Source organism: Otolemur garnettii, unplaced genomic scaffold (genome assembly GCF_000181295.1).
Source record: "Otolemur garnettii isolate 467f Iridium unplaced genomic scaffold, OtoGar3 scaffold00019, whole genome shotgun sequence".
NCBI classification, from domain to species: Eukaryota; Metazoa; Chordata; class Mammalia; order Primates; family Galagidae; genus Otolemur; species Otolemur garnettii.
The window spans coordinates 12,384,817-12,397,310 of record NW_003852414.1 but is presented as its reverse complement, the minus strand read 5'-3'; the positions used below and the strand labels follow the sequence as shown (position 1 = coordinate 12,397,310).

Sequence of the window (12,494 nt, the reverse complement as noted above, 5' to 3'; positions counted from 1 at the left end):
TTTTTTTTTTTTTTTTTTTTTAGACAGAGTCTCGTTCTGTTTCCTAGACTAGAGTGCTATGGCCTTAGTCTAGATCAAAGCAACTTCTAACTCCTGGGCTCATGTGATTCTCCTGCCTTAGCCTCCCCAGTAGTAGGAATACAGGCATGCACCCATCACAACTAGCTAATTATTTATTTATTTTTTTTTTGAGATAGAGCCTCAAGCTGTCCCCCTAGGTAGAATGCTGTGGCATCACGGCTCACAGCAACTTCCAACTCCTGGGCTCAAGCGAGTCTCCTGCCTCCACCTCCCAAGTAGCTGGGACTACAGGCACCCACCACAAGGCCTGGCTATTTTTTGGTTGTAGCCATCATTGTTGTTTGGCAGGCCTGGGCTGGATTCGAACCCGCCACCTTAGGTGTATGTGACTGGTGCCTTAGCCACTTGAGCCACAGGCTCTGAGCCTATTTTTTTTTTTTTTTAAACAGAGTCTCAAGCTGTCACCCTTGGTACAGAGTGCTGTGGCATCACAGCTCACAGCAACCTCCAACACTTGGGCTTAAGCGATTCTCTTGCCTTAGCCTCTCAATTAACTGGGACTACAGGTGCCCGCCAGAAGGCCTGGCTATTTTTCTGTTGCAGTTGTTATTGTTTTAGAAGGCCAGTTCAAACCTTCCAGGCTCAGTGTATGTGGCTGGCGCCCTACCCACTGAACTATGGGCACCACCACACCTGGCTAATGTTTAAATTTTTTATAGAGACAGGGTCTTGCTCTGCTGCCCAGGTTGGCTTGGTTTTAAGCTATCCTCAAGTGACCCTCCTGTGTCAGCCTTCCAAAGTGCCAGGATTATAGGTGTGAGCTACCATGCCCAGCTAATGATGTACCAATTTTTAAGTTGCTTGTTGTAGGATGTTCCTTTATTTCCCTTACAAAATCACCAGGAGTGTTGATCACTACGTAAGCTTTAGGTCCACTTCACCCAGATCCACTGGTTTGTTGGTGCCAGTAATTCAACCACTTTTACAGATGTGATCAATAGAGTTCACTGGGCAAAATTACCACATCCTTGTATATAAAGAAGTTATCATAGGGCAGTGCCTGTGGCTCAGTGGGTGAGGTGCCGACCCCATATACTGAGGGTGGTGGGTTTGAACCCAGCCTCAGCCAAACTGCAATAAAAAAATAGCCGGGTGTTGTGGCAGGTGCCTGTAGTCCCAGCTACTTGGGAGGTGAGGCAAGAGAATTGCTTAAGCTCAGGAGATAGAGGTTGCTATGAGCTGTGATGCCACAGCACTCTACTCAGGGCAACAGCTTGAGGCTCTGTCTCAAACAACAAAAAAAAGTTACCATAAGGAAGAATTTATTTGGAAGAAACCACTATAGACTAATGGGGTAAAGTAGGTGTTAACTTACCTGGGGAGCAGGTCACTGACTCCTTCAGTTGCTTGGCTTTCATTGTCACCTGTTTCAAAATATAAAAGCAAAAACCTTACTTTCATGTTCCTATTATAGGTTGAGTACCCTATTTCATGTAAGGTCTGAATGGGCAGAGGTCACTGACTCTTAGGCCTGAAAGATCCCTACTCATTAGCACAATCCATTAATTTAACCAACAAGGAAACTGAGGCCCAGAGATTAAAGGGCTTGCTCCAAAAGACCCAGAACAAGAGACTCGGATCCCCTGAGTTCTTCGAGTTCAAGACAGTTCCATTACATTAATGCTAGGTTGCCTTTTAAAATAAACTAGTTTCAAACAGGCCATTTATTTTAAAGTAAGAATTTCCAGAAATTGAGCATCGTTCTTCACTGGAGAATAGTACGTTAGTAAGTATTATAATCAGTGGGGATAATGACATTTATGCTAATGATGTTATGGTGTTAATGTCTGTTTTTTCTTTCCATCCTAGAAAGAAACCATTAAGAGCATATCAGCTTGACACTAGACAAAGAATCTTTTGGTACAATGGGGCAGCTGGACCCAAGAACCATGACACCCTTACCATATATGAATGTGGCTTCACAGAAATAACTAATTTGAGAATACATGGTAGAGAGTTATGAATACAGCACGTGTTACAACTTGGCCAGTCTACCACACATAATCCAGACCTTCTGATCATCAGCATCAAACAATGGAAATGATGCAATGCCACTACTGCCATCTTGGAGCCGTATCTTTTTTTCTCTCATTTAAAAGGGAACTTAGAACTTACAACACGTTCATGAGATAGAAGCAAAGCACAGTCGGTTCCAATTCTGTGTGGTCCAGCGTTTAGTGTTCTAACCTCTGTGCCAAGTCCATGTCTCCTGATGTCATAAGATTGGCTTTACAAAAAATATTAAGTACAAGTAATTCTTAACAATTACTCATTAGTTTTCATCTCAGGAAGAGGCATGCACGTGGCAGGTTATGGCAGACTATTTTGTGGGGCAGTGTGTCTGAGTAAGAGAGCCTGCCACTTCAGGAAACCAAAGTCACCCTTCAGTGAGGACAGTCATCACCAAATCTATTTCTCTCCGCCAGAGCTGGATGCCTCCAATTAAAGAGGCACGGATTTACTCCTAAAATGTTTAGTGTTACTCTCTTACACAACACATAATGAATTTTTCAGTTACTCAAAACTCATCTGCTTTCACATTATGTGTATGTTTGTGATAAGCTACATTCAGGACTTTTTCTAGTGTCTTCTTGGCAGAAGACAACGATTCCTACCTAGGTCTCACACTGATGAGGCCTCTCTTCTTCTTCAGGTTCTGAGCAACTAATATTGTGGGCCACCAGCTTGTGTAGGCTTTTTATTTATTTATTTTTTAACTTCTGCCTCCTGTAGTGTTCTCTTGCCCCCCCCATGTAGCTGGGATCACAAGGTCTGGCTGTTTTTTGTTGTTGTTGTTGTTGTTGTTGTAGAGACGGGGTCTCACTCTGGCTCACTGTGCCTCATGATGGTCTTCCGCTGGTCTCGAACTCGGCTGAGCTCAGGAGATCCACCCACCTCAGCCTCCCACAGCACTGGGACAACAGGCGTGAGCCATCACGACCGGCCTTATGTAGGCTTTTGTATAACAGCATATCCACATGTGTATTAATAGTCACATGATTATGGAATTGTGGGGAAATTTGTTTCACTATGTTCTGATTCTATATAGAAAACATTTTATAATTCTTCTTCTTCTTTTTTTTTTTGAGACAGAATCTCACTTTATTGCCCTTGGTAGAGTGCCATGGCGTCACAGCTCACAGCAACCTCTAACTCCGGGGCTTAGGCGATTCTCTTGCTTCAGCCTCCCAAGTAGCTGGGACTACAGGTGCTCACCACAACACCTGGCTATTTTGTTGTTGCAGTTTGGCCGGGGCCGGGTTTGAACCCACCACCCTCAGTAGATGGGGCCAGCACCCCTGCTGAGTCACAGGCACCGCCCTTTATAACTCTTCTTAATGCTCAAATTTATCTTCAAAATTCTCATGAAATGGCAGTGCCTGTGGCTCAGTGGGTAGGGAGCCGGCCCCATATACTGAGGGTGGCAGGTTCAAACCCAGCCCCAGCCAAACTGCAACAAAAAAACTGCCAGGCGTTGTGGCAGGTTTCCCAGCTACTCAGGAGACTGAGGCAAGAGAATCATCTAAGCCCAGGAGTTGCTGTGAGCTGTGACACCACAGCACTCTACTGAGGGTGATAAAGTGAGACTCTACCTCTTAAAAAAAAGAAAATTCTCATGAAATAGTGACCCAATAGTCTGGTCTAGGACTTATGAATTAGGGTAGAATGAATGAAAAAACCAAACATAGGTTTCATTCCCTCTAATAAAAATACTGATGAAAGTAACAGCAAATTTAACTAGCAAAATGAAAATTATAGTACATACTATAGAGCAAGGATCAACCCATAGTTACATGGTTACATATTTCTGTTCAATATGAAAATTTTTTTTAATTTGCTGAGGCATATAAAATATATGTTCATATTCCTGGCATCCTCAGAGTAATTTAGAAAATAAATGAATACTCTAATAACCTTCTATCATATTTTTCAATTCTGGCTGTTAGTAATATTTTTGGTATTACTCTAACAAAAATTGTGTAAATCATTAGCTGTATTTACTTTTGGCCAACTTTCCATTTGAATTTAGCAGTCATTACAACCGAGAACTACTGAAGCCTTCAAATACAAAGTACATTCTGTTGCCTGAACATTCAATAAACCACATTAAAAAATGTTTCCAACTGGTAGAAAGTAACGCTTTTCATTCTTAGTATTTCTCAAATATCTTTAAACTTTCCCCTGGATTCTCTGTTTAGATAGAAACATATTAAGAGATAATAATTGTATTCATCTTAACCATTAAAAAACAAGGCCTTCTAGGTGGTGCCTGTGGCTCAAAGGAGTAGGGCGCTGGCCCCATATGCCGGAGGTGGCAGGTTCAAACCCAGCCCTGGCCAAAAACTGCAAAAAAAAAAAATAAATAAAAATAAGGCCTTCCATAAGCTGACTGATTACCTCCATAAGTAACGTGAAGAGCCATTTATTGGAAGAAAATAATTTTGCTGACAATTGTGCAGATACTACTAGTCCATCAGTGAATACTGTAACATCCCAACATATACACTTATTCACCCATCTTCCTTTCTTTTTAGTGGTTTTCCAAAATTTTTAGAACAAGAAAGCAATTTTAAATTGCATTAATACTTAGTAGAATCATTGGTTCTAACAAGTTTAAACAAGTCTTATTTCTAAATCGATATTGATTAAAGCAAGGAAATAATCCAAACAGGCTTTTGTACTGACAGTTTGGGACTTTGGCCTCGGCCCTCAAGAAGGTGGCTAATTCTATACTACTTTAGATAAGTTATTGCCAATTGCTCTCTATGTGAATTTAGTCAAAATTCAAACTTCGTACTTCGCTTTCCCCAGTGTGTGTCCAATGTAGCTGCTAGTGATACCTGTCACCCTACTGATTATAAGGGTTGAAAAGAATCCAGGCTATGTAGCTATCTCATTCTTCTCTCTTTGCTGTCCTGTTTGCTCCTCTTCAAGCTGGGTCTTTTGTAAAACACAACTGAATTGGACAAAGGAGGATATTCTCTGGTCAAAAGCCTGCACGTACTTCTTACTCCTTGGCTAGAACATTCAAAATTAGCTCTCAAGTCCCTTGGACAGGTGAAAACAGACAGTCAAAAATATGAGTACATTCTACACATAGCTCTAAAATTCCTCTGAAAAATAGAACCGTCTTGTTGAAGGGACAGTCTGGCAATTGTTTCAAGTAGAAGATGAATGCTTCCACTGCCTTCCTGGACTTCAGAGGAAGGGGAAGACTACTCAGTAGAACAGATGAAAGAATGTGGGGCACGGGTTTAAAGTTAATTTGGAAGGGAGAATGGAAGGCAGAGGAGGGGGAAAAATGATGAGGAAGGTGGAAGGGAGGAAAATAACTAGAAGCGTTACGACTAAGTGCACTATGAGTGCACTGGATAACAGCAACGTCTGCAGCCATTACGTAATGTATGAATCTTCTTTCTTTCTTTTTCTTTTTTTTTTTAAGAGATAAGAGTCTCATTCTGCTGCCCAGGCAGGAATGCAGTGGTATGATCATAGCTAACAGCAACCTCAAACTTCTGGGCTCAAGTGATCCTCCTGCCTCAGCCTCCCAAAGTGCTGGGATTACAGGTGTGAGCTACTATGCCCAGCTACTAATGCATCCATTTTTAAGTTGCTTGTTGTAGGGTGTTCCTTTATTAGTGACCACAGCGTAAGCTTAGGTTCTGCTTCACCTACATCCATTCCTGTTCATTGCAGTTTCTGGATGAACGGATCCTTTATGAGGAACTCATACTAGTACAGTATAAAGAAGATGCACAGGAGTCTGCACACAAGTAAGTGAAGAAGAGCTCAAGCCCTGAAAATCATGCAGGTGTTAGGAAGATGTTCAGACTCTCACAGGCTCTGCAATCACTGGTGGTCTTAGCCAATTAGTCCGAGTCTAAGAAGCAGGGTGGGTTCATCTGACATCTATGTTACGACAATATAATATAGATGGGGAAAACAATAATTTCTGTTTACCGTGTACATCCAAGCATATCACTTAACATTTGTGTGCTTCCAGATTTCCCACCTAAAAGAGTAACTATCTTGAAAACTCATTTCTGATCTAATGATGAGATTTTGATTTTAAAATGGGAATTTCCATCAATCCAATTGCCTTCCTTCCCTACCCAGCATTGCTGTTAATGTTCTTTTCCTGATAGTGGTAAAAACTGCATTGTTGTTTTATATTTATTAAGTTATTTTATACATTTCTCTGTATTTTTTTATATTTTATGATATAAGAAGGAAAAAAGTAATAAAAGGATATTAACTACTTTATGCCAATTTATTTGAAGATTTTTTTTTTGGAGACAGTCTCATTCAGTTGCCCTGGGTAGAATGCCACGGTACCATAGCTCACAGCAACCTCAAACTCTTGGGCTCAAGTGATTCTCTTGCCTTAGTCTCCCAAATAACTGGGACTAGAGGCACCCACCACAACGTCTCGTTATTTCTTTAGAGATGGGGTCTCGCTCTTGCTCAGGTTGGTCTTGAACTCCTGAGCTCAGACAATCCACCTGCCTTGGCCTCTCAGAGTGCTAAGATTACAGGCATGAGATTAAAGGGACATATTCCTAGCAAGAGTAATGTTCTTTTTTTTTTTTTTTATTGCTGGTAGCATTTTTTTAATTTATTTCAGATTAATACGAGGGTACAAATGATTAGGTTACATTGTTTGCATTTGTTAGATAAAGTTCAAGTTGTAATTGAGCCCTTCACCAGGGGAATGTGCTGTGTAACGCTAGTGGCATTTTAACATAAACAGCAACCCTGAGAGATAGACAGGTCTTTTTTTTTTTTTATTTCTTATAGCATAACTAAGAGTAATGTTCTAAACCTACTCAAGAAGCAACAGTTCTTCAGGGAGGTGGCATCAGTAAGATGACTTCTAGCACTTCTAGAGGCTTCTAGCGCTTGTCCTTTCCACAGAGGCAACCAAAGCAAAAAATGTACAACTATGTTTAAATGAAAATAACTAAATAAGAGCACTGGAGCATGTTAAAGGAGTAACAAAGGCTGGCGAGTACACTCAGGATGGCTAATGCCCGGCCACCAACCCATTCTATACCTGTGATCATCTAGGAATCAGGAGAAACTTCTTGTTACCGAAGGTGAAAATGTAGGCAAGAAGATCCAGTAGCCTCCACCAACACCTTGGACATCTGCAATGCCCACTGCTTGAGTCCCAGAAGCTGTTACACCCTTCCTTTTCTGAGGAGCTAAGTAGGTGGTCAACCAGTAGCAGAATCCCTCTTGTATCCCTCGCCTCTAGAGCTAGAGCTGAAGCTGAAGCTGTATACTCCCTCCTGGTGAAAAGGTACTCTGCAAAATAGCTCAACTGACCTCTGTCACTATGCTCTGCCTCTGGGGGTCTGAGCAGGAACTGTGAACTGTGCAAACACACGTGGCCTCCTGTAGAAACAGTACTTTGGTAGAGACCACTGCATCCGAGGGAACAGCACCTGGGCTTCCAGGATCATCTCACCCTCTGGGCCTGAGCTAAAGCAGCACGCTGCCCCTTGGGGAATTGGTGCCTTGGCCAAGCTGAACAGCTGTGCATCCCAGGGGCTGAGCTGAGACACCTCATCCCAAGGGCAAACAACTCCAGTAGCCTGCTTCTTCAGAGCTGGACTAGCCCCCTAGACTCAGGGAAGTGTAGTCATTGCTGTGTTGTCCCCTACCTGAGTGCTCAAATGAGAGCTAAGATTGGCCATTCTGGGGTATTTGCTGCTGCTATAGTTGGTCTCACACAGTCTGGGATACTGCTAAGCTCCATCATCCCAGGCTGCAGAGTCACCACTACATAGTGCCTCATAAACCTATAGGTTTAGGCTCCTGAGTTACAAACTTATCCTACCTTCAAAATACCCTTCTCTAGAATAAGACCAAGGCTGTGCCCTCCCCCCAGACGAAGAATCATAGATACAGCCTGACCCTTTGGATCTGAGCTGCTGGGGGTGGCTCAGAGTCACAGAACTGGGTGCTGTGGGCAACCTACATCCAATTCTGCCACAGAGACAAACCTGTATACCAAGACTCAGATGCTACAATAGATTTGAGAAACCCTGAGCTTAGGACTCTGGCCCCACAGCTCCTCTGAGTACTTGCAGCTGGAACCTAGCTCTCCTGGAAGCTGCCTGTAGGCCATGCCAGACCTGATACCAGGAGGGATCCCCTTGGCTAGGTTTTCCCAATGTGGGGAAAATTAAAAATACATGGACCCCTCCTCCTTGCCTTTGAGGACACTAAGAACCTACACTGCTGTTACCACAACCACAAACTTCTATAACGTAGGGCACTACTGCCAATGTTGAATGTGGCTAACAAAGCTGGAGAGAGACTATACGAATGTACCTAACTGGAAACAGAGTCACCATATCCCATGACTCAACTACAGGTGAGGTATGATGATGCCACTGTATTCTAGATACGGTAACAGAAATACTCTGTCTCATAAAAAACAAAAAAACAACACATTGCTGATAAATAAATTAAAAAATAATGATCTTAAGGAAACTCACTGAGATACAAGAAAACAAAGAAAGAAAATCAATAGGCCGGACATGGTGGCTCATGCCTGTAATCCTAGCACTCTGGGAGGCCGAGGTGGGTGGATTGTCTGAGCTCAGAAGTTTGAGACCAACCTGAGCAAGAATGAGACCCCATCTCTAAAAACAGCTGGTTGTTATGGCAGGCCCCTCTAGTTCCAGCTACTTGGGAGGCTGAGGTAAAAGAACTGCTTGAGCCTAAAAGTTTGAGGGTGCTGTGAGCTATGATACCACTCTACTGAAGGTGACAAAGTGAGACTCTGACTCCAAAAGAAAAAATTAGAAAAAAAAAAGAAAATCAACAAAACCAGGAAAACAATTCATAAAATAAATAAGAAATTCAACAGAGATAGATATGATAAAGAATCAAACAGAAATCTTGAAGTTAAAGAATTCAGTGAATGAAATAAAAGATGCAAGAGAGAGTTTCAACAGCAGACTTGATCAAGTAGAAGAAAAAAAATCTCTGAACTTAAAGACAGGTCACTTGAAATTCTCTAGTTAGGGGGAGAAAAATAAATTAAGAATGAAAAAGAGTTAAGAAAACTTAAAAGACTTATGGGACACCATTAAGTGAAAAAGCTTTCATATTATGAGAGTTCCAGAAGGAGAAGAGATGGAAAAAGACATAGAAAATCTATTTCATACAATATTAGGTGAAAATTTCCCAAGTCTGGGGAGAGATATGGACAACCAGATATAGGAAGTTTAAAGATCTCCAATTAAATTCAAGTCAAAAATGTTCTCCCAAAGGCACACTATAGTCAGCTTGGTAAAAGTCAAAGACAAAGAGAAAATTTGAAAAAAATCGCACATGTCAAGTCACATATTAAGGAATCCCCATTAGATTAACAGCTGATATCTCAACAGAAATCTTCCAAGCCAGGAGAGAAGGGGCTAATATATTTGAAGAAAATCAAAGAAAAAGAAATTCACAGTCAAGAATACTGTACCCGGCTCGGCGCCTATAGCTCAACCGGCTAAGGCGCCAGCCACGTACACCTAAGGTGGCGGGTTCGAATCCCCAGCCTGGACCCACCAAACAACAATGACGGCTGCAACCAAAAAATAGCCGGGCGTTGTGGCGGGCGCCTGTAGTCCCAGCTACTTGGGAGGCGGAGGCAGGAGACTCGCTTGAGCCCAGGAGTTGGAGGTTGCTGTGAGCTGTAATGCCACGACCCTGACCCAGGGGGACAGCTTGAGGCTCTGTCTCAAAAAAAAAAAAAAAAGAATACTGTACCCAAGGCTGGGCATGTGGGCTCACACCTATAATTCTAGCATTCTGGGAGGCTGAACTGGATGGATTGCCTGAGCTCACAGGTTTCAGACCAGCCTGAGCAAGAGTGAGACCCTATCTCTAAAAATAGCCAGGTGTTGTGGCCAGTACTTATAGGTAGCCCCAGTGTATGTGGCTGGTACCCTAGCTGCTGAGCCATAGGCACCGAGCTAGTATTAAAATTTCTTTTCTTACCATGTGTAGACTTTTTTTTGAGCTCTCGTATATAAAGCAAGTATTAGTAGATCTAAAGGGAGAGACAGAGTCCAATACAACAATATTTGGGATTTTAACATCTTACACACAGCATTTTACAGATCATCTACAGAGAAAATCAACAAAGAAACATCACATTAGAATTGTACCTTAGGGTGGGACTTATGGCTCAAAAGAGTAGGGCACTGGCCCCATATGCCAGAGGTGGCAGGTTCAAACCCAGCCCCGGCCAAAAATGGCAAAAAAAAAAAAAAAAAAGAATTACATTTTAAACTAAATGGACCATTTAAACTAAATGGACATTTATAGAATTACATTTAATTTAATTTAAAAGAATTTAAAGATTCTTTTTAAGAATTTAAGAATTTTAAGAATTTAAAAGAATTACATTTAAACTAAATGGACCATTTAAACTAAATGGACATTTATAGAACATTTCATCCAACAGGTACAGAATATATATACTCTTCTCATCAGGACATGGAGCATTCTACAGAATAGACCACATGCTAGGCCAAAAGACAAATCAAACACAATAATTAAGTAAATGAGATGAGGTTTATATTAACCAGTGTGATGTAAAAGCTCCTAATTCTATGTGAAATCTGCACACTGTATTCCATAAATGCATTAATGTATACAAGAAAAAAAAACCAAACAAATTTAAAAGAGAGAAATCAGCCTGGTGTGGTGGCTCATGCCTGTAATCCTGGTACTCTGGGAGCCTGAAGTGAGAAGATCAGTCACTTGAGCTCAGGAGTTCAAGACTGGCCTGAGCAAGAGCAAGACTCTATCTCTACTACAAATAGAAAAATAGGCCAGGGCAGTGCCTGTGGCTCAAAGGAGTAGGGCGCCAGCCCCATATACCAGACGTGGTGGGTTCAAACCTGGCCCCAGCCAAAAACTGCAAAAAGAAAGAAAAGAAAAATTGGCCAGGTGTTGCGTGGCACATGCCTGTAGTCCCAGCGGCTCAGGAGGCTGAGGCTGGAGGATCACTTGAGGACCAGCGTGAGTGATGTAGCAAGACCTCTTTAAAAAATATATAACTAGAAAAAAACAAGTATTGTTGATAAGGAAATAAAGGCGGCAACTCTCATGTATAATTGTTAAGAAGGTAAAAAGGTACAGCCAAGAAATTCGGCAGTTTCGGCTTGGCGCCTGTGGCTCAAGCAGCTAAGGCACCAGCCACATACACCTAAGGTGGCAGGTTCGAATCCAGCCTGGACCCGCCAAACAACAATAATGGCTGCAACCAAAAAAAAATAGCCGGGCGTTGTGGCGGGTGCCTATGGTCCCAGCTACTTGGGAGGCGGAGGCAGGAGACTCGCTTGAACCCGGGAGTTGGAGATTGCTGTGAGCAGTGAAGCCGTGGCACTCTACCCAGGGGGACAGCTTGAGGCTCTGTCTCAAAAAAAAAAAAAAAAGAAATTCGGCAGTTTCTTAAAAAGTTAAACACAAATTTATGATATGACCCAATAATTCCACTTCAGGGAATCTATCCAAAGAAATGAAAACATATATCCAATAAAGATCTGAATGCTAATGTTTATGGCAGCGTTGTTCTAATAGCTCCTAACTGGAAAGAATCCAAAAGACCAACTAGTAGAGAACGGATAAATAAAACGTGGTATCGTACAGTTAGGCAATATGAAGAAATGAACGGTTGCACTGTCTTCATGAATGGGTTAACACCATCACTGCAGGGCTGGTTAGTCATCACGAGTAGGTTCCAGGTAAAAGAACAAGTTTAGCCCCCTTCCTTTCCCTCTGCCTCACGCATGCGCTCTTGCCCAAGTCTCGCCACAGGATGATGCAGCAACAGGGTCTTCACCAGAGCAGGCCAACTGACCTTGGACTTTGCTTGCAAGAAAAAAAATCTCTGTTCTTTTCATCACCCAGTCTCAGATATTCTGTTAAAGCAGCACAAAACAAACTAAGACGATGAGGGAGGCATATATACTGACATAAAAAAATTTCAAAGGTAAAATGTTCTGTTTCTTTGTATTTCCAAAAGTAGTTTTTAAAATAAGGTAATGGATACATACAGCTTTCTTCTTTCTTAAAGCAGTACACAGATCTTATGACACAAAACAAAGTACCTCACACCCACAGCAATCATTTTTGCTCACAATTCTTCCCAACATTACAGCCATACCTCGCTATATAACATGTCTTTTGTGTATCAATCCTGAATCCAACCTCTTTCCCACCTATACCAATAACCTCTGGTCCAAACTACCTTTGTCTTTTGTGTGGACAACTGAAACAGACCCTTATTATGCCTGGTTCATCTTCCCACATTTTCCCCATCAGTTTTTCTTCCACAAAGTAGTCAGAATGATTCTTTTATTTTAAAAAAAATGTTTTTTGTGTTTTTTTTTTTTTTT

At 41.8% G+C, this 12,494-nt stretch overlaps 1 protein-coding gene across 1 annotated transcript in view; it reads right to left on the bottom strand.

The window, feature by feature from the left end:
• Positions 1-12,494, bottom strand: part of DNAJC1 (DnaJ heat shock protein family (Hsp40) member C1) — a 177,113-nt gene that overhangs the window by 6,388 nt on the left and 158,231 nt on the right. Inside the window, exon 10 of the mRNA XM_003786763.2 lies at positions 1,397-1,445. Coding sequence (XP_003786811.1) covers positions 1,397-1,445 — 49 coding nt within the window. The remainder of the gene's footprint in view (positions 1-1,396; positions 1,446-12,494) is intronic.